Source organism: Penicillium lagena, assembly GCF_028827675.1.
Source record: "Penicillium lagena strain IBT 129212 chromosome Unknown utg000008l_segment0_segment0, whole genome shotgun sequence".
NCBI lineage: Eukaryota > Fungi > Ascomycota > Eurotiomycetes > Eurotiales > Aspergillaceae > Penicillium > Penicillium lagena.
This window is the reverse complement of record NW_026623229.1, coordinates 2054599-2075474: the sequence shown is the minus strand read 5'-3', so window position 1 is coordinate 2075474 and position 20876 is coordinate 2054599. Positions and strand designations below refer to the sequence as shown.

Below are 20876 nucleotides of genomic sequence, written 5' to 3'. Positions count from 1 at the left end.
TCCTCCACGCATCCATCTGTCCCTTCCTTTGAAGTTCTTCTCTATTCCACCTCAAAGCAAACTCTCTCTCAACCTCTCCACCCCCACTCTCACCACATCCGCCTCCAACGCAGTGGTAATCACAATCAATCCCTGATTTTCCCCCAGAAGCCGCGCAAACGTAGTGTGACTGAAAATAACCACACGGTGATCTTTCGCTCTAGCAACAACATCCTGCGTCGTCTCCCCTTCTCTCAGATTAACAATGACATTCACCCAGAGTCCCGCCGTCGCCGGCACGATCTCGACTCTGCCGTCTAGCTCGGGAGAAGATAGTGTCGCGACGCAGATTTCATATGATTGGGCTAGTTGCTTCCGCGTAGAGGAAATGAGATTTGGCAGTGAGGGAGAATTGAGGAGATGTGAAGTGAAGTGTGCTGTTAGCGAGGAGACTTGCCAGAGTGTTGCGTAGGAGACGCCTGATATGACGAGTGGGTTGTATGACACTGCACAGCCCTATGTGGTTCGTTTTCTCTGCGTTAGTGTGCATGCATGCATTGCGTTCCTTCCTCCAGGGAAAGAGAGGTTTTGCGGTATATAACTTACCGAGCGAATACCACAAGCCCCGAAATCCTTGGTCGTGCTCCATACCACATGGACAAGATTCGGGTCAATAATGCTCCCACTCCCATGATCACCATCCGTACCTTTTACCAACTCCAGCGCAGAAACGAATTTCTCCGTCGCATCAAAAACAGTGTTCGCAAACACTTCATCAGAGATATAATGCAGGCCATACTTCTGGCAAAACTCCATCATCCCGCGCAGCACGTCGCTCGGCCAGCATCTCATAAACGGGTTGTTCGGATTCGAGGTGAGCAGCGCCTTAATGCGGCTGGGGTCTGGCGCGGAGGTGTATGCTGCTTCGAGCGCGGGGATTATGGCTTTCGATAGGCTGGCTGTGGGCCATGTTGATAATGGGGAGAGGGGGTCTATGTAGGCGGGTATCATGGTTACGTTGGCGTGGATGCGGGCCCAGGTTTGATAGCCCCCTGCTTGGTGGTTAGAGATATATGTTTGGATTGGGTTGGAAATATATAGGTATAATCGTAGGTACGATTGCTCTGATGGTTCTGTTATGGGAGAGGGAGGGAGACGTACACCAAGCTGGAGCAGGACAGAGGACACTATCTCCCGCATCACAGATCGTGAAGAGAAGGGCATCCAGCGCATGCCCCGATCCAGCAGTAGGAACAATGTTCTCCAGAGTCACTGGGATCGCAGGATGGAAGTACGTAGTGAAATACTTCGCGAGCGTCTCTCGCAGTGCGGAATCAGTGTTGAACCCATCGGGATTCGCGAAGCTCTGGTGTTCAGCATCATATGAGCAATGTGACTGGATTGGAGAGGAACGAATATTTACCTCTGCTGTGAGACTCGTCTGCATCGCCTCTTGACAGATCCCCACCATCTGGGTCTTCATTAGTGTGTTCTCGCCATCGCCGAGATTGATGTCTCCTTCTGTGGGCTGGTTTTTGTCTTTTCTGGATTGCATCGCAGAGGCGATGGGAGCAAATTCTTGCACTGTTGTGCTCATTCGGGTGGAGATTGTGCCAGGGTTTGCCATGATGCTATATTTTCAATGGTCGATGTGGAATCATAGTTGTTCACAGCGAGGTGAGATGAGATTTTAGAGGAGAAACTGGGAAGATGGGTGGCCTTATATAGTATCTCCTTTCGGCCCCCAAGGTCGGCGGAGGGAGGGGGTGGTGGTGCCGGAGGATATATATCTGCTTGGAGATTGAACGATAAGGAGTATAGGTATTATATTCGTAGGTATCTAGATCATGCGTACAACTACTTCCGCACGCGCCGAACGTGACTGACAAGGTTCTCAATGACGCCCTCAAAGGCCTCCTTTTCACCAAGCAGGCCATCCCTGCGCTTCAGCCAGAACTCAAGCACAGCGCTCGCCCGCTGCGTGAGCTGCTCCAGCTCACCGATATGCAGCTTCAGCTCGTGGTCAGTTAGACCGCCCAGCGCAGCATCGGTAGTCGCGCACAAGCGGCCCACAGCCGACAGATCCAAATCTGGCGGGGGAGTAGGTGCACGGCGGCGGGATGATTTCTGCCGAGCACCGGCACCGGCTTGCCCCATTGACGTCCTCGGGCTGTCGGTGTCGGTTGCGGAAGCCTCTCCTTCTTTGCGGACATGGCTGTGGGATCGCCCGTCCAGATCGATGGATGGAAGAACGAGCTTTTTCTGTTTGGAAGCGGGGAGGATCTCGTCGAGATCGACGGGGACGCCTAATGAGACGAGGAAGAGTCGGCGGATGCGGGATTTGACCCAGTTCTGCGGCTGTAGAGGCGGAGGCGCTACGAGTTGCGACCATAGTGAAAGTGACCGTTCGGTGCTGAAGATGGCGGCGGAGTCGGGGATTGGTTTAACTGGTGGCAAAGAGCTGAGGTCTTGGGAGGCGGGGAAGAGGCTGTCGAGCGTGCTGGTCAGAGAATTGAGGATTTCGGAGGTGGACTTGAAGTTGGTGAGTTCTGTGAGGGGAGGCTGATATGGTCAAAAAAAAGCAGTGTTAGCAACTGTGCCAGGGTTGACTTTGGAGTATGGCTGCCACTTACAACTGAAGGGGGCGTGCGAGGGACTTGGGGGGTTATGTTGCCCTCCGCCACGCTGGGCTCTTGGAAACCGTCGTCGAAGTCCCCAAAATCATCATCTTCCATTTCATCCTGCTCCTCTACGAAGTCATCAAAATCGTCTGCGGCTCCATCGTCTCCAACCGCGTTGCTCCTCGCTGAAGACTTTCGTCGTCCGCGACTCGGCAGTGTGGTATCGGTTGATAAGGTTTGTGAATCTGATTTGGTTGATTGAGTCAACCGCCGCTCTGCGGTTTGGCGTGGTCGTAACCGTTGGCTGTGGGCTTACCTGGGACGTCTGGGACTGTTTCTATCGTATCCGGCCGTGCATCGCTGGGGGATCGTTGGTGGTGAGCCCGCGGTCGTGATGGAGGCTCTTCCTCGGTGGGTATAGTGTCCACTCGTGACAAATGTGTTTCGGGAATCGGTGCGCTTGCGATATCATCACGACTCGGCGATGTTGGGGATTGGCGGCTGCCAGGTTCGGGGGTCGTGGTCACAACATCTGGCACAGCATCTGCGCGACGCTTCGCGTATCCCTCTGTGCCGGGTACTTCACCGTAGCTTGGCTCGTCTGGGTCAACCTTTTCGACCACAGTTTGCGGAATAGATGAACCTCCCGGGGTCAAGGGCCGGTCGTGCGACCCCGCCGGTGACCGATTTCTGCTGGATACGCCTTCAGGGACGACTTCAACCTCGTCCGGAACTGCATCCTGTTCCCGTATCTCGTATGCCTCCGTTCCCGGAACCTCGCCGTGGTGGGCACTGTCGTCGACCCGTTCTACTCGAGTTCGCGGGACAGGGGAAGCGAGGCTGGATTGTGGGCGTGATTTATTGAAGTTGCCTTCGCTGGCATCTGAGAAGTGGTCCTCATCGCTGCTCGAGTCTTGTCCTAGACGAGTGAGTTCTTTGTTTCTGCCATTTCAAGCCAACCATGGGGGGCGCAATACCGTAGTTGTCCTCCGCCCCGGGGTCCTCCATCCCAGTGCCTTTGCGAGGGGTTTCGAGATGCGCGGGCGAAGGGGATGGCCCATCCGACATGGTGGCGAGTTCAGGCTGGGATCATGAAGCCGGCGAGGGTATAGATGTAGTACGCAAAAAAAAAACAACCGGATGATAGGGAGTGTGTAGCGTGAAGTAAGTCAGGTCAGTGAGCAAGGTCGACGAGAGCCCAGAACCGGGGTGTTTAGGTTTGTGGATGCCTAATGGGTCAGGCCGAAATCAACTGCGTTAACAATTTATCCATGTTTATTATGTTAGCCCATAGTTGGTATGCTAGAACTTCCCTATTTGATTCAATAGTCTATAACGATCGCAAAAATGAAATAAGATGTCTCGTATCTCATGTAGATCTAGTAAATCGTGGCTAAACAATGGAAATGTTCTATAATCATCGACCCATAGAAGCATCTAGCAAGTCATCCATGGCGGACGATGCCTTTTGTTTGTCTTCATCGTCGTTCTCGTCTTCCGGCTCTCCAAATCCGCTGGCCGTCATATTCTTGTGTCGGGCAGCCTCGGGATCGGAGGCAAGGCCAAGTTCTTCATTTTGCACTTGGGTACGGGTGTAATCGCTTCTTTTGTATTTATTCCCTCGGTCGGTGGTGTTGGGAGCGATCCAAGAGTTGCCAGTAGGATCATCGAGAGAGATGGTGAAGGGGAATCCACTACCATCTAGGATGCTCTTTAACCTCTGAATAAGAGGCTCAAGGGCGTCATGAAGTTCGGGGGCTTCGGTTTTGCGGAGTGGCTGTTCACTCGATAGTGACTCGTGGATCCGCTGGACCACGCCTACCACGTTTGTGAGTTGGCTCTCGCCCTTGGGCATCTCAATGCCTAGAGAATCGAGCTTGAAGATGGAGACATCACTGCGGATGACCTGGCGCTGGAGGTCGTCCTCATTCTCAACCTCTAGGGTGTATTTGTTTCCAAGCTCCTGGATCTGGCCTGCAGATTTGACGGAATTATCCTTGAAGAAACAGTGCGGACACTCAAAGGACTCGAGGATTATATCACGGAAGAAGGGTACACGGAGGAGAAGCAGGCGAGTAGTTCCCTACATTGCGTGGGGTTAGCATATACTATCATTAAGATTATGGTGTTAGAGGGAACGTACATTCTCGGGACAGTTCATACAGAGGCTCTCGACCTGCATAACGCCGGTGTCATCATCACGTTCCACTAGGTCTCCAACCTTCTGGACTTGCGATCCAGGCGCATTGGTGTCGGTCGACATGGTAGAGAAGCGCCAGTTGGGCGCAAGCCATTTCGTGCAGCCAAAAATTCCCGCTGACCGCCCGCGTTCTGCCCGTTCTACCAGGGCGGGGCAGCTCTGATAGGTTCCCGAGCTGTAAGCCTTAGGCATCAACGGACTCTCCTCGCGCTTGATTATTGTTGCTTCCTCTCCTTCTTCGACTCTTGCTTCACCTTCCAATCCCTTCGCTGTCTCAATCCCCTTTCTTCGCGCCTGAGCACTTCATCTCGGGTCTTGTGATCCTCTCCGCAGGATCCTCGCCCCTGCTTCGGTCGCTGTCTGTTTCTTCGCCTGGTGTTCCTTTTTTCCTGCGCGACCTACCAGGATCAAGCTTGCCGCAACTTGACCGCGCCCACCCACCACCATGGCGTTCTCCTTCGGCACACCCTCCAGCGGAGCCCCCAGCGGTAACATGTTCGGCACGGCGGGCAATACTTTCGGGTCCAATCAGAATAACTCGAACGCTGGCTCCACGGGCGGTAGTCTGTTTGGAAATGTAGGAGCGTCATCCACCAGCGGCACGACATCACCTTCGCTGTTTGGAACCAGCTCCGCGGGCGGCCAGATGTTTGGCAACGCTGGTACTGCTGCTACTACCACCGGTGGAAGCACGGGCGGAAACACTGGCTTTAGCTTCGGCAGCCAGGCCCAAAGTGGCACTCAGTCTGGCTCTCTGTTTGGTAGCTCGCAGACCCCCGGCAAGACAACTGGATCAACTACACCTGGTCAGACTGCTACCAGCGGCTCACTATTCGGTGGCGCTGGGAAATCGGGACAGAGTTTGTTCGGCAACACGGCAGCCACGCCGGGTCCGGCTGCAGGTTCTTTGTTTGGCAACACCTCGACCACCCCAGCTGGCCCTCCGCCGGGGAATAAGCCACCGAGCATGTTTGGTGCCGCCTCCACTTCGACTCCTTCCACCGCTACGCCTTCTTCTACAACCCCTGCCACTGCGCAGCCGCAGCAATCTGGCGGGATGTTCGGATCAGGCGCTACAGCCAACACATCGAAGCCATTGTTTGGATCAGCTCAACCGTCTGCGCCGAGCGGAGGTTTGTTTGGCGCAGCAGGCCAAGCTAAGCCGGCCGAGTCGACCACTCCAACATCCACTGCAGAGGGCGCTTCGAAGCCGCTCTTTGGCCAGGCCCCAAGTCCGGCCACAGGCGGTACCCCAGCTTCGCAGACTCCGTCTCTCTTCAAGATGCCTTCCGCTGGCGGTGATTCCGCACCCAAGCCCACCTTCCCTTCCCTTGGCGGCACGCCTGCTGCTACCACTACCACCACCGCCGCCACCCAGCCGTCTACAGGAACTCCCGCATCGACGGCTACTCCTCAGAAGTCTCTATTCCCGTCTATTGGGGGTGCCGCATCTACAGCTGCACCGTCATCTACACCAACAGCCGCACCTTCTGGTGGTCTTTTCCCAAGTCTGGGTGGTGCCAACTCCACCCCTGCAACTACCCCGGGAACCGCAGCCTCTGCTCCCACTACCACATCTGCAGCACCGGCTGCCGCTAAACCTAGCATGTTCGGACAACCTCCCAGTTCTGCGGCGTCTACACAGCCTGCAACCGCTGCCAGCACTGCTGCAACAACATCGGCTGCCCCGGCCATGCCCACTGCCACCGCTGGAGCCGCTGGCGCAAGCTCCAACCTGGGCGCATCTACGGCGGGTCCTGCTCCGCCTGCCCAGTCTCGTCTGAAGAACAAGACCATGGACGAGATTGTTACCCGATGGGCGACCGACCTGACCAAGTACCAGAAAGATTTCCGGGAGCAGGCGGAGAAAGTCGCTGAATGGGACCGCATGCTTGTGGAGAATGGCACCAAGGTACAGAAGCTGTATGGCAGCACCGTGGATGCGGAGCGAGCTACACAGGAAGTCGAGCGTCAGCTGGCGTCGGTGGAGGGCCAACAAGAGGAGCTGAGCTCGTGGCTGGACCGGTACGAGCGAGACGTCGACGAGATGGTGTCCAAGCAGGTCGGACCTGGCGAGTCTCTCCAAGGACCGGATCAGGAGCGTGAGAGAACGTAAGTAGTTCTTCATGGATGTCAAACTGTTGTTATTGTACTGACACTCTCATCAGCTACAAACTGGCCGAGAAACTGTCGGAGCGCCTGGATGAGATGGGCAAGGATCTCACCAGCATGATCGAAGAGGTGAATGGCGCCTCGGCCACGCTGAGCAAAACCAACCGGGCAGATGAACCGGTATGTATTATTTTGGATTCTCTGTTTAAACCTTGGCACGCGATGTACTAACTCGTCTTCGCCCATAGATCTCACAGATTGTCCGCATTCTAAACTCGCACCTGTCCCAGCTCCAGGTCATTGACCAGGGCACCTCAGAGTTGCAATCCAAGGTCGCTGTCGCCCAGAAAGCTGGACAGTCAATCTCGTCCCGGCTTGGTTACGGGTATGGTGGTAGCCCAGGGATGGGCAACGGCAACGCCGCCGATGATTTCTATCGTTCGTACATGGGCCGCCGGTAGAGGGAATGAGGTGCTCGACGGACGTCCAACGAAACTATCCCCGAACTTGATTGACCTGGAAGGAGAAACTGGTTTATGTATGGCTGCTACTTTCTTGCCTGGTTTGTAATATGCCTTGGGTGCTCGTGGTTCTTTGATTATTCGGATGCAAAGGGTGTAACCTGTAAACCCCAGGAACGTTGCTGTAAATCTTTGGTTTAGGGTTATGGCTGGGCTTGTGGTTAGACAGGGTAGTTAATACGCAAAGGTGACGGCTAGGGAAACTGGTTGTCAATGATTCTCAATCTTCTGATTTTGCCCTCTACCATTTCATATCAGTGGCGCATAATATCTGGACGCCCCTGTTCTTCAAGTCCTTTCTACTACACGCGTTGTCGCTATTCATATTGACCGGCCTCTACAATAGGAGGATATAAAGTAAAACTGATGGCAACCAAGGTGGACATAGTACTTGCGATTTTCACTATTCCAAAGCACGTGCATGGAAGAGACTAGCAATACCGCAAAATAAAAGAACAAGCTACTTACGGAATAAACCTATTTCTGTTTCTGCTCCTCCTCCGCCATATCGCGCAAGACTTTCTCTGCTATCCGAAAGCCTTCCAAACCCGCCGGCATACCAACATAAACAGCAACTTGGAGCAAAGTCTCTTGAATCTCAATCTCAGTAGCACCATTATTGACAGCCCCGCGAACATGAACAGCAAGCTCGGGTCCCCGATTCAAGGCACACAACATGCCGATGTTGAGCAGCGATCGCTGCTTACGCTCGAGACCAGGGCGGGACCAAACCATGCCCCAACCAGCTTCGGTGACGAGATCCTGTATGGGCTGGGAGAATGATGAGGCGTTTGCGAGGGACTTGTCGACGTAGGCTTTGCCGGCAACCTCGTATCGGATCTTGAGACCTTCTTCGAAGAGGCGTTTGTGAGCCTCTTCGGCGGAGATAGTGGATGGTGATTGCTGGTTGGACATCGTTGTTATCTGAGAGACTTGTGCAAACGGACCGAGAAAGTAGCGACAATTCAATGAAGTGCCAAGGTCATGAATTATTTTGGGGCTGTTCCTTATACTATGTAGTCAGGATTTGACAATATCGGTGATAATAGGGTTTCACTGTGTAGGGTGAAGTTGCTGGGGTAATTCTACTAGACATTTTAATTGGGCTTTTACCAATGTTACATAATGAGGGGTGTCCCTAGCAATTCCCCGCATGGTCTCACAGATTATTATCCAAAGTGAGGTGAAAATATGAGCGGAAATATAATTGTCAATCAATGCAAAGTCGCAATGTGGATTGAAGGCAGGTTGACACAGCTTCTAAAGCTCTTCATCCAACTCAAAGCCACGAGGCTCGAGATAATAAATGCAACTTTCAGTACGATGGCCGTTGGCGGGTTTTAATAATATAATGCACGAAGAAACTGTGCGGAGAGGCGGAATTGGCCTGAACGAGAAGTGGCGGAAGAACTTTACACGTCTTTATGAATGGGTAGTTCATAATGAATGCTACGGTGGGGATAGAAATAGATCGTACCCTATCATATAGTTATTAAAGAACGAAGGGACAATTGTTTAGATGAAAGAGGGAAGCGAGGTTGAGAAAAGCGAGTATAGATAGCATTATATCATTATCTGTCCCCGACTACTCTATTTCAACTGTCGAAACGGAAACTTTGGTCGCTAGGGATGCTAGAGTATCGGCAAAGAAAAGAAGTTTATTATCATGATAGGAATAGTATATGAAATCCGGCAAATCGGCCGATCGGGAACAACCCTAAACCATGGGCCGTTTGACCCTCTATCTCTCGGAGAATAACATCCCGCATGCCCACCTGGTGACCCCCCACCAGTAATAATCCCTGCGGAGAATCATGCCGCCATTTTTCCCTGACACCCGAGGTAAGACTATCCGAATTTTCTCATCTCTGGAAAATGTCTACATACAGTCTTGGGTTCATAGGGTTGGGGGTCATGGGATATCCCATGGTCCTCAACCTGGTAAAGAAGGTGAACCTGACTGATAAGCTCCATGTCTACGATATTTCGAGCCACATTTTGGCCAAATTGGAAGCAGAAGCTCCGGAAAAAGTGGATGTGTGCTCCAGCGCGCGTGAGGTGACAGAGAAAAGTGTACGATATCAAACATCTCACATCATTGAGTTGATTGCAAGCTTCTAACTTTCACTTATAGGATATCATACTCACGATGGTTCCAGAAGGATCTCATGTTCGAGCAGTGTATCTAAACCAGGAACATGGCATCCTGGCCGCTGATAGCATTGATGGCAAATTGCTGATCGATTGCTCCACCATCGACACTTCCACCTCGCTTGCTGTTGCAGATGCTGTCAGTGAAAAATCCAAAAGTGCTGCTATGTACGACGCCCCCGTATCCGGCGGGTCACTTGGCGCCGCAGCCGGGACCTTGACCTTCATGGTGGGATGCACAGAGAGTGACCCCAACTTCTCCACTATCAAGGAATTGCTCGGGACAATGGGCAAGTCCATTTTTCCTTGTGGGGGGTTCTCTCTCGGCCTCACAGCCAAACTATGCAACAACTACTGCTCTGGCTTAGTTGCGATTGCCACCGCAGAGGCCATGGACATTGGAATCAAATCGGGTATGGATCCGAGAGTCCTGGCCTCGATTTTCTCCACCAGCACTGCTCAGAGCACAATCAATGATAAATGGAATCCGGTGCCGGGTATTTGTCCCGATGCTCCATCGAGCAAGGACTATCAGGGAGGCTTCAAAGTGCAGCTTATGAAGAAGGATTTCCAGCTGGCTGTGGATACAGCTTCAAGGGTTGGGTCGAATGTGCGTTTAGCAACCTCTGGGCTGGAAGTTTATCAGGGGGCTAGTGAGGATGAGAATTGTCGCGATAGGGACTCTCGTGTTGTTTTCCGTTACCTCGGGGGAGACGAAGATTGGCTGAATAAATTTAGCCCGAGCAAGCCTTAAGTCTCGTCCCAAGTGCGGTATATACCGCGAATTGATAATAGATCGATGAAGTGTTACACTCATATTAGAAGCAAAAGAAAACACACATAAAACAAATAATTTCCGCGGAGTAGATCAAGTTACGGGATAATAATCCGGCGAGTTAGTAAGGGCATAGCTGATGGCACTCGATTTAATGTCGCCATTAGACCCTTTGGCACATGTGTGCGGGGAATGAAGGATGGACAAGGTGGGAGGAAATATTCCGAGTGGAGCTATATCATAACGCTAGGAGCTATTTTCACAACTGTGCCAACTACGCTCTTCTAAGTCTCTCGATCCTTCTTGATCAATATGGCCAGTCTACCACATCCCTCCGCTGAGCAAGTGTACGTGACAATCTCCCCTATTGATGGGGGACAAATCACCATCCCAGAACGCTCGTTCGTCTTCCCCAATGACCCCAAAGCAACAACAACCGTGCCATCAATGAGCTTCCTCGTCACCCATCCCAACTCCTCATCAAGGCAACCGACACGACTGTTATTCGACCTAGGGCTACGTTCCCACATGGAAGCATACATCTCCAAACAACAACTGCATATCCGAAATAATCGGGTGCCCTACCGACTCGGTCCAGGCGTAGCCCAATCTCTCAGAGATGGTGGTCTCGATCCGTCCAACATTGACAAGGTGATTCTCAGCCACGTGCACTATGACCACCACGGCGATCCGAGCGACTTTCCTCGCGCAGAATTCCTCGTTGGACCTGGGTCCTTGAAACTGTTACAGCAGGGCCTCGACAAGACGGAGTCGCATCAAGTCTTTGATCCGCATCTATTCCCAGACCTGAAGCGGGTGCAGGAATTACCTGCTATAGAAGAGCAAGGGAAGTGGCAGCCCCTAGGACCATTCGAAGCTGCCATTGACCTGTTTCACGATGGCTCGATATTTGTGGTCCATGCACCGGGTCACCTTCCCGGCCATGTCAATCTGCTTTGTCGGGTTGGTGAGAAGAGATGGGTGTATCTCGGAGGAGATAGCTGCCATGACACCCGGCTACTTAGTGGAGAGAGAGCTATTGCGACTTGGACGGATCCTCATGGTCATATGCAGTGCATTCATCTTGATAAAACACGGGCTGAAGATACGCTTCGACGCATTCGACAACTAATGCGGACGGATGGGGAGCATGTGGAGGTTGTGTTGGCGCATGATGGGGATTGGTGGCTGAGGAATCGGAATAAAGCGTTTCCAGCCTGTTTGGATTGATTTCAATTATAGTTCTGAGTCGCAACAATCCAATTAAACCCCATGAAGGTCAGTAGTATGAAACAATTCGTCCTTTGTTGGCTGAACCCTAATTCGCCGGCTCGGAAGCCCCCACGGATGTCACACCAGGCACTGATATCATAATCGCGGGCATAGTATGGCAGCTTGTCAAAACGTGTGTGTTTTGATTGTAGAGGAGATTGTCATGTTCCGTACTACATATCTCAAATGGTGCAGTCAATACTGTTGTTCGCGGCGACGATGTTAGCTACTACTTGTATGATTGTGCGTGGTTTTTACAGCTGTATGGAGATGATTGGGAGCTGGAGATGGTACTTGATTACGACTGAGAGGGGACGATGTGTCTTGCACTTGTTTTTATTGTTTAGAATCTGGGGTACTTAGTTGAGCAAGCCTAGGTGTATGCGGAGGAGGCCGATGGTGGTTTGTGTGGATTGTCTGGGGCAGAAAGTGATAAGTAAATCTCTTTTCCGGATATTTAGGTGGACTACGGCTACGGGGAGGATAGTTGAGCTCCTTTTGTATCTCTTATGTGATTGTCTCGACTGTGATTGGAGTATCTTGCACGACGGACAGCAAATCAAACGACTGTCTATGCTATGGAAGAAAAAAGTCTTATCTAGTCATGACCAGGAGACTGCCGGACGGAGTGGAGATATGGTATACAGGATAGGAATTCCGATGCTGGAGCAGTCTAGGACTTGCCTTGCTCCTTGGTGAGTTTGTCACTGGGGAAACGGGAGTCAGCATTGATTCAACTTGAGCACGCCATAAGGATAATGCAACATACATGTGGCCCTCCAAATCATCGAGGTGTTTGCGCTGTTCCGTGATGGTCTTCTTCAGGGTTCGCAGCCTAGCAAATCGCCATTAGTTAGTTTGAGGGAGAGGCGGGAAAGTCTCCGAGGACAACTTACTTCTCCAGCTCCTTCTCACGAATGTACACAGCCTCCTGGGCAGCCTCACGCTTGGTGAACTGGTCACTGGAAGAACACACAGAAGTCAGCAACGTCGTCTGGACATATGATGTCATCTGGCTGCCTCTGGGCAGGCAGGCAGCGATAGTGCGCCATTATCGCAGGGTTGATGCAATTGGAGGATGGGATGTAAGGGATGTCACGTACCCAGAAGCTGCGCCTCCAGCCCGGGGAGCACCGGTGTCGCCCTCGCCCATCCGGGGGACGGCAACGGAGAAGGTACGGCGGGTCACTGTGCGGTTGGCAGTGACCAGGGGTCGGGCAATAGCTTGACGGAACATGTTGGAGTCGAGAGAGAAGGGGAATGGGTGTAGGTGGCTGGTTGGGGGAAGAAGACAAGCTGGAAGCTGACAGGTGCGAGTCACTGCTGGGGATGACGACACAGCGCCAAGAACTGGTCATGTGATTTTTGGATGGTTATGTCAGCAGATGTCGTCAGGTGAGCCGAAATTTCTGTTTCGGGCTCAAGCGATAAGTGAACGTGCTCTCATTCGACTTGCTAGTTAAGTAGGGGTGCTGCTAAGTCATAGGGCTTCCCCTTGAAGTCGCTCAGTTTTGGGCCAAGGAGATAGGATTCGGCAGGACAATCCAGTCCGGTAGTGGGGTCGGGTGTGTTTCGCAGAGATTGGGGACCAAACTTGGTGATCATAGGCTAGTAGTAGCATTATTATTAGTGAACGAGTTATTCGCATAGTTAGTAGAGGATGGAGGGTGAGCATGATGACGCGGGCCCACCGAACCACACAGAAGACAGGGAGATGTCGATGGGCCGACTCAGGACGACAGAGACCTGAAGAATACAATCACCAGAGGAAATCATGATCATAGGATGTGAATACGGAAACTCTGATGAAATCGTTAGTTCTAGTTCATCGTAACTTATAGTTAGTGAGTAGTAGTGAACACTGACTTGTAGTTGGCAAAATCCCAACACTGTCTCTCTCCGCCTTGTGTGTTTTCCCCCTCCTTCTCCTCTCCCTCACACTTCTCCCTTCATCCCCCATCGCTTCCATCGCTCCATTCTCATCTCGATCTTCTCTCTCGCCTTATCTCCAACAAACGTGAGTCTTCTCCTCAATTTCCACCTTGTTCCCTCGCTCTGCCACACAACCCCTCCCCCCCCCCTCCTATCCCCCAAACGGCCAATCCCACAACATCCACCGGCCATGCAAGATGGGGCTGTCGATAATTCTTCGTCACCACCTCGCATCCCCATCTCATCTCTTCCATGCAATGGCGCTCCGTACCCTCATGGTGGATGGGACCAGGTCCTCATTGTCTGCGTGTTTACCCGCTGGGTCGTTGCCGCGACCGCCCCCCAGCCGGACACCACACCCCGTTGACCCAGGAAGCGAGCAATGACCCCCTGGCCGTCAGGTCTCCCTTCCATGTGGTGCCATCGAAGATACGTCCTGCGTGATATGATAGTTGGACATACCTGGCTCCCTTTTCTTCCCTATCCACCCGGGTTCTTGATTGCCTACCCCTCCCGGTCGCCTCTTGCACTGCCCCTGCATCGCATTCTGGGTGGCATGACTCCCTGACATCACCACCCGCCGAACTATCTTTCGAGACAGACTTACTGACAGTATTCATTTATTCAGAAACCACCTTTCACAATGGGTCAAGAAGATGCTGTTTACCTCGCCAAGCTGGCCGAGCAGGCCGAGCGCTACGAAGGTTCGCATTTTGTCTCCTCGATGTTTGGGCCATTGCTGATGCAGGAAAACAGAGATGGTCGAGAACATGAAGGTTGTTGCCTCCGCTGACGTTGAGCTCACCGTCGAGGAGCGGAATCTCCTGTCCGTCGCCTACAAGAACGTCATCGGTGCCCGCCGTGCGTCGTGGAGAATCGTCACCTCGATTGAGCAGAAGGAGGAGTCCAAAGGCAACGAGTCCCAGGTTACTCTGATCAAGGAGTACCGCCAAAAGATCGAGGCCGAGCTGGCCAAGATCTGCGACGACATCCTCGAGGTTCTGGACGACCACCTGATCAAGTCGGCCCAGAGCGGCGAGTCCAAGGTCTTCTACCACAAGATGAAGGGTGACTACCACCGCTACCTGGCCGAGTTCGCCATTGGCGACCGCCGCAAGGGCGCTGCCGATGCCTCCCTGGAGGCCTACAAGGCTGCCACCGAGATCGCCCAGACCGATCTTGCCCCGACTCACCCCATCCGCCTTGGTCTGGCCCTGAACTTCTCGGTCTTCTACTACGAAATCCTCAACTCGCCCGACCAGGCCTGCCATCTGGCCAAGCTTGCGTTTGACGACGCTATTGCTGGTAAGTACTTTTTCGCTGTGAGTGTGAGGGAAAAGAATCTCACATCCGACGCAGAGCTCGACACCCTGAGCGAGGAGAGCTACAAGGACTCGACCCTCATCATGCAGCTCCTCCGGGACAACCTTGTAAGTCAATCTATTTTGCTTCCGAATGAACCACTGTCTAACTCTTATATCTAGACCCTCTGGACTTCGTCCGAGGCCGAGCCCGCCCCCGAGAGCGCCGGCGCTTCCGAGAAGAAGGAGGAGGCCCCGGCCGCGGAGGGTGACAAGCCCGCCGAGTAAAGAGAACCCCCCAAAATACTAGGTGTTGATGGACTCGCGTCCTTGGGACGGATAGGATAATCGAAAAAGAACGAGCGAGAGAGCGCGCACACATTGTGTCAGGTCTTCCCAGTGCAAGGGACGAGAGGGGAGACGAAGGGGGACAAGGATGACCGATGGGAAACATTAATCTGAATCTTCGTTTTTTCCTTGCCAAAGACGTGGGAGATCTTAAATTCCACGGCCGAAAGCTAGAGGGAACCGTCCATTTGTTTTGATGTCTTCTTTATCGTGGCACTTCTTTTTTCCTTTCTTTTTTTTCTACCTTTACCTCCTTTGGGATCCCGGTTTTTCTCATCATGTGTGTGTTTTTTCTTCCCTTCTTGATGGACCGTCTTATCCCATCCCTTGTTATTCGCTATTTTCTTTCTCTTTTCATTTCTCTTTCTTGTTATTTTGCCTACTTGCCTCTACTACTACCCAAAGAGTTCCCCTTGCGCGCACTCTCCAAACCAAGCCCACTACTACACACATACACACACGACAACAGAAGTTTCTTGATCAACCCATTAAATCAGTGCCTTTCCTTATCAGGTCTACTACTTGCAAGGAGGAAGGAGGAGGGTACCTATTCTCGGTCTTCTCCCCCAACCTTGGCTTTCTATCTTCTGTCTCCTCTCCTTTTTCTGGTTTCTTCGCGTCTTCCGTATTCCCTGTGCCTTGTGGCGTTGGAGTCTCGCTAGATGCTAGATGTTAGTGGTTTTTTGGGATAAGATCATCTGCTCTGTAGCTATACTTGGGATATCCTGTTTTTCCTCATAGTAGCTGGGCCGTTGCCGTCACTATGGCAGGCGTCGAATATCAGACACAAGTATGGCTTGCTACTGCAGTAGGTAACCTCGAAGCCCATTTTTGAGCTGAGCGGCGGCTCAGGCATTGGTATAAAATACGCACCCGAAAGATCCAAGCCATCGATATCTTCTTCCAAAGGTCCTGGCTCGTTTCATCGCAGCACTCACACATATGGCATATGTGGCGTGTAAACTTTGCTTTGCTATGTTGTTACTGGTTCCTTAGGCTCTCTCCGATGTAGGTAGACATCTAGTTATCAACCCAGACATCTCTCTAGTGGTCATGTTGTTATAACTTAGTTACGCAACCTGTCTATTCTGACTAACTTAGCAAAGCAGCCAATCCTCGGAACAATCGAAAAAAGGCGCCTGAGGCTAAACATTTCAATTCTATGCTGTAGACAATAGGTATTCTCGAAACAAGGGTTCAGAGGCATCATTTGCTTCGTATATTCTAGTCAACTGAGATGGATGTGACAAATATGGAAAATATATATAGAAGCCAGCTCTACACTAGTCATCTATCCCTGTCGGACAAAGCAAGGAAGAATACTCTCGGAAGATAGATTGGCTCCACATATCGGTTTGCTTTGCGACCAGCGAGTGTCTGCCCAGAGGATCTGTTTGGATATATCTCTGGTCAAGAATAAGATTTCCTCACCAATTCACCTGTGACACCGTCATAAAAGCTGCAGGGGGCGCTTCATACCATACAGCTCTATACCAAACAAACATCCTGTATATACACTTGGCTACGCAGCTCTACTATACACTCCTTTACCTACACCACATCTACACCCACACAAGAAAACCATGTGAAACATCCATTGCCGCTACAATTTAAACCACAAATTTACCCTACCACCCATGCAGGCGTGATAGGTAGGGACATTGAGGCCAAAAAAGTAAGGGAAGAAGTAGAAAAGACAAATACAAACAGTAGGGGACTTGAGACATGCACGCTTTCCTGGGTATGGCAAATGGCAAGGCGAGAGGGAAGTAGAGCCACAGAAAAACAAAAACAAAAACAAAAACAGAACTGAACTGAACTGTCAAAAACCAGAGAGACGATAAAAAGGAACCAGGGGGTGGAGTGGAGGGCAGAAGTGCAGCACATGATGGAAGGGGTTGATTCGGTCAGAAGGCCAAGTCAATTTTTTTTGGGACTGGCGCAGCAGCAGCGTCGAGTCCACGAGAAGGAGAAAAGGGGGACAAAGGGAAGGAGGAAGATGCAACAGAGGATGTACACTGTAAGCAACAGAATAGGAGAGAAGAATAAAAATGGACTTGGCTGCTGGCTGCGAAACACAGAAAGAAAGGACCCCTCAACAAAAACATTATGCGTTTGCCCCCTTTCCCAGCACGCCGTTCTCCTGCGGTGACCATAACCAGGAACCAGAATGCCCATGCAATGTGCCCATGATGACGAAAACATTTCCAGTGCGCGGCTCCAGACGGCAAGTCATTTCACAATTCAAATCGAGTCTAGTCCCAGTCCCCAAAACGCCCGAGGTGCTATGCTTTCAACAACAAACGAAGGTAAGAGAAATGGTCAGAAGCAAAAGTACAAGGTGGAACGGATCCACGCGAAAGTCACCCCAAAAGAGGGCCCAAAAATAGAGATAACGCCAAATGACGAGACAACACAACACAAAGTATCGACGGTAAAAACGGTGGAACCGCGTGATCACCCGAAGTGACAAACCCGCTTGTTTCGTGTTGATCGAAGCAAGGTTGCCAAGACTCGGGTGGCGGCCCACCGGTGAACCACCCGGCATGCAGACGATGATGTCACGGATACCCCTTGTTCCCCTGGCTGTGGTCGCCCGGTGTGTTGAAAGAACAGTGGAGACCGTGACGGGGTGACGTGGAAGGTGAAGTAAGAAACAATGCTCGATGCCACTCGAGCCAGTCGGGTGGAAGAATGATGGACGTGAAGGAAGTGGCGACAATCGTAACGCCCTGAGACAAAATTTTTGCCCGGCGGCTGCTGACCCGCGCCCCCCGCCACGCAGAGTATGGATTGTAGGCAACTTTTTGGTGACGAGGATTCAGGACGGCAATGGACTGAGACAATGGTGGCGACAAAACACCAGAAAAAAAGATGGCGGATGTTCATCATCGTAAACGAGAAAAAGAGATCAAGGGTCATCACGGAGGGCAACACAAGCGACCGCATCCTCAGCGAGTGGAGGAGGGTGCTACTTCTGCGCCTTACGAGCCTTGGTGCTTCGGGTCATTTCATTCTTAGTCATGTTGCGAGTCAGTCCACCGATGTAGTCCTGTAAGACTTTGTTTTCGACTTCCAACTTGTCGTGATCGGATTTGACGGCATCGATACGCTCAGCGAGTGCCTGCAGCGAAGATTGAAGGGCCTTGGCTTGTCTTTCGGGGTTAAAATTAGCAAACCATTCGCATATTGGAGACCGCAAATCCAAAAACAAAGATACTCACTCCTGAAGAGTCTGGCGAGCCTCCTTACCCAGGCGCTCCAGATCAGCCGAATTGCGACGCGGACTCATGGCGCGGGCGTCGTCCGGGGGAAACTCTTCTTCCTCTATTTCAATTTCCGGGTGGTCGCGGGGGACCAGGATGGACGCGGAGGGTTTGCGGCTAGCCATACGCGGTCGTTCTGATCGGCCTCGGCGCTCGTTTTCGGCGTCAGATATGGATGATGATGATGAGAGGGATGACATGTGCATGCGGCCACCGTCGTTGGGTTGCGGTAGTGTGTCGACGGGAGAAGCCTCGTTCATCTCTGTATCAGATGCCATAAGGTTGGTTCGCGACAATAACGGGAAGTAGAGGAATGTCAAAGAGACGTGATTCGCACGCTTAGGTCCAGAGTGGCGGATGATCGTGATTCTTCCACGATCAACAAAACGACGGCAAGGTTGAACCGAGATGGATGCTCGAACGACCACGGATCTACCCCTAGCGATGGACCCCAGACGATCAAATCTGTGTTACGCTTGAGGTAGCGACCGGGGTCGGTTGGGAGAGGACGGTGGGAGGAAGACGGGCGGTGGACGTTTGGTGTGAAAAGCGACCGCAATGCAGGTTCGGGAGGGGGGTTTTCGAGGCGATGGACCGGAGGACGGACGGAGGAGGGGAGGGCCTCAGGGACGGAAGAAACAAACGTCAAAGCGAGTGAGGAAGAGAGTAGACACAGAGCGAGAGGTCGAGGCGATCAGCCACGATGGGGGGGAGGAGGGGGGAAGAATTAGCTCGAAATACACAGAGAGTGGTTGAGTAGTAAAGAAGGGAGAAGAAAGACGGTGGATGGGAAGGAGGAGAAAAAGGAAATGGGTTTAGGTTACGGTACCCGTATTGAGCGAACGGTACCTGGGAGTGACTTGGGTGGCCAGTACTGGCGAAGTGGCCCACGCTGGTACCTCCGGTGTTCCCTGTGCATCCCTTCCCGAAAGGAACACCCTTTCTCCTCCAGCGCGTGGCAGCCACCGAACAACTGTTAGTGATGGACTACTACTGACCAGGTTGAAACAACACAGATCAAGCCCCCCCATAATTGGTCTTTATGACTATTAATTTTATCCTACGATGTCCATCCCGACTGATACTATTCATTATTATTAGGCGGCCAAGTCCCTTCTCCCGCTCCTGGATGTGGGAGGGGAAGAACCCTCCCTAACAAACTAGTAGGGCACAACTCTCGGTTCCGCTTCCACGAGCCCACCCGCCCCCAGCCAACGAGCGTGTGGCCTGCCGCTGACGATCCTCCACCGCTAGAGTGGCAGAGCTCGTTACCAAACCCTCCCACCCTCACTATGCCCGAGCGGGCTCTGGTCCGGATCATAATCATAGTCATCACCGGCCATGCTCGGTAGCATTCCATGCCACCCACCAGGCGTCATAGGCGGCGAGTGCGTGTACTAGTTAGGTAACTCACTAACTGAGTAACATAACTATGGGGCAACTTCGTCCGCCTTCAGGGGGGAGGGAGGGGCCCGCTATGCAATGTCGATCGAGCCGCAACGAGCGAAAAATGACGCCATTTGACGGGTCCTGATTCGATTATTCTCACGTGGACGGGTAGTTACGAGAAGTAGTGATGGTCAGTAACGAACTGCGCGACTAGACTCCAGCCAATGCGGCCACCCCCTCGGACATAATTATTCATGCGGTGAGAAAAAACACATTTTCACAGAATGATTTTATTCTCCGCAGTAGTCACTCACGGTCCCGTGGGTGGTGCAGGGTAGCGCCAATGGTGGGAACTCGGTGGCAGACGATCCATTCTCGTGGGTTCAACATGGGCCCCTATCATTGATGATCGAGGGGCACGCTAGGACTCAGGTGAAACCCAGCAGGGACATCATGTTGCCGATCCCCGTGGGAGGGCAAACCTTCTTGGCAGAAGAGCAGTAGTACCCGTACAACATGAATGAACCGTCAGAGGTGGCGAGAGAATCGGAGAAAATGTGATGAATCGTAAGCGGTGCGAAGGACCGAGTTGGACAACAAATGGCTGTCGTTCCTGGATCCCCGACGGTCAGATGACCACGCTCAGGCCTAGCATCCCTGGAGTATAGAAGGCACCCTCGGTAATACTACGCTCTGCTATTATTTCCCATTTACAGTGTACGTGGTAGTTGGTTAACCTGGACCTAATAACTGATGGACTACGTACTAAGAATAACATGTAATTGCCACCTGCTGGTGAGGCTCCGCTAAATACAAAGAAAGATGAGACATTACGCGTGTTTCTTTCGATCAAGCAAAAAGGCAAAAGCGCCCAGCGTGAGATCTGCAGGGTGCTGCTGATTGGGAGCGGCGGTGCTCCCCACCGGAACAAGTTTTCGCCTTTGGCTCGACGAGCGGCCCAACCAGAGCGCACAGAGATCCGAACAGCGCACGAGCGCGGCAGTACTTG

At 52.2% G+C, this 20876-nt stretch overlaps 10 protein-coding genes across 10 annotated transcripts; 4 read left to right on the top strand and 6 right to left on the bottom strand.

The window, feature by feature from the left end:
• Positions 1-51: 51 nt before the first annotated feature.
• N7510_011459 (pyridoxal phosphate-dependent aminotransferase) lies at positions 52-1606 on the bottom strand (the record flags this gene model as incomplete). The annotated part of the gene is made up of 4 exons (XM_056983384.1): positions 52-495; positions 586-1031; positions 1141-1345; positions 1403-1606. 4 exons carry the CDS (start codon positions 1604-1606, stop codon positions 52-54), a joined length of 1299 nt encoding a protein of 432 aa, XP_056828878.1.
• Positions 1607-1836: 230 nt separating this feature from the next.
• On the bottom strand, positions 1837-3668 carry N7510_011458 (DUF5102 domain-containing protein; the record flags this gene model as incomplete). Its single annotated transcript, XM_056983383.1, has 4 exons — positions 1837-2541; positions 2613-2845; positions 2917-3519; positions 3578-3668. 4 exons carry the CDS (start codon positions 3666-3668, stop codon positions 1837-1839), a joined length of 1632 nt encoding a protein of 543 aa, XP_056828877.1.
• A 349-nt stretch (positions 3669-4017) lies between these two features.
• N7510_011457 (ZPR1-type zinc finger protein) lies at positions 4018-4863 on the bottom strand (the record flags this gene model as incomplete). The annotated part of the gene is made up of 2 exons (XM_056983382.1): positions 4018-4683; positions 4744-4863. The coding sequence occupies 2 exons, from the start codon at positions 4861-4863 to the stop codon at positions 4018-4020; spliced, it is 786 nt and encodes a 261-aa protein (XP_056828876.1).
• A 382-nt stretch (positions 4864-5245) lies between these two features.
• On the top strand, positions 5246-7373 carry N7510_011456 (putative nucleoporin Nsp1; the record flags this gene model as incomplete). The annotated part of the gene is made up of 3 exons (XM_056983381.1): positions 5246-6912; positions 6969-7092; positions 7161-7373. 3 exons carry the CDS (start codon positions 5246-5248, stop codon positions 7371-7373), a joined length of 2004 nt encoding a protein of 667 aa, XP_056828875.1.
• Positions 7374-7910: 537 nt separating this feature from the next.
• On the bottom strand, positions 7911-8348 carry N7510_011455 (uncharacterized protein; the record flags this gene model as incomplete). The annotated part of the gene is made up of 1 exon (XM_056983380.1): positions 7911-8348. The coding sequence occupies one exon, from the start codon at positions 8346-8348 to the stop codon at positions 7911-7913; it is 438 nt and encodes a 145-aa protein (XP_056828874.1).
• Positions 8349-9308: 960 nt separating this feature from the next.
• N7510_011454 (uncharacterized protein) lies at positions 9309-10338 on the top strand (the record flags this gene model as incomplete). Its single annotated transcript, XM_056983379.1, has 2 exons — positions 9309-9506; positions 9568-10338. 2 exons carry the CDS (start codon positions 9309-9311, stop codon positions 10336-10338), a joined length of 969 nt encoding a protein of 322 aa, XP_056828873.1.
• A 333-nt stretch (positions 10339-10671) lies between these two features.
• On the top strand, positions 10672-11589 carry N7510_011453 (MBL fold metallo-hydrolase; the record flags this gene model as incomplete). Its single annotated transcript, XM_056983378.1, has 1 exon — positions 10672-11589. The coding sequence occupies one exon, from the start codon at positions 10672-10674 to the stop codon at positions 11587-11589; it is 918 nt and encodes a 305-aa protein (XP_056828872.1).
• Positions 11590-12304: 715 nt separating this feature from the next.
• Positions 12305-12868, bottom strand: N7510_011452 (uncharacterized protein; the record flags this gene model as incomplete). Its single annotated transcript, XM_056983377.1, has 4 exons — positions 12305-12338; positions 12401-12466; positions 12528-12593; positions 12735-12868. The coding sequence occupies 4 exons, from the start codon at positions 12866-12868 to the stop codon at positions 12305-12307; spliced, it is 300 nt and encodes a 99-aa protein (XP_056828871.1).
• Positions 12869-14206: 1338 nt separating this feature from the next.
• Positions 14207-15152, top strand: artA (14-3-3 adaptor artA; the record flags this gene model as incomplete). The annotated part of the gene is made up of 3 exons (XM_056983376.1): positions 14207-14267; positions 14320-14993; positions 15048-15152. 3 exons carry the CDS (start codon positions 14207-14209, stop codon positions 15150-15152), a joined length of 840 nt encoding a protein of 279 aa, XP_056828870.1.
• A 3031-nt stretch (positions 15153-18183) lies between these two features.
• N7510_011450 (short coiled-coil protein) lies at positions 18184-18756 on the bottom strand (the record flags this gene model as incomplete). Its single annotated transcript, XM_056983375.1, has 2 exons — positions 18184-18367; positions 18437-18756. 2 exons carry the CDS (start codon positions 18754-18756, stop codon positions 18184-18186), a joined length of 504 nt encoding a protein of 167 aa, XP_056828869.1.
• Positions 18757-20876: the final 2120 nt, after the last annotated feature.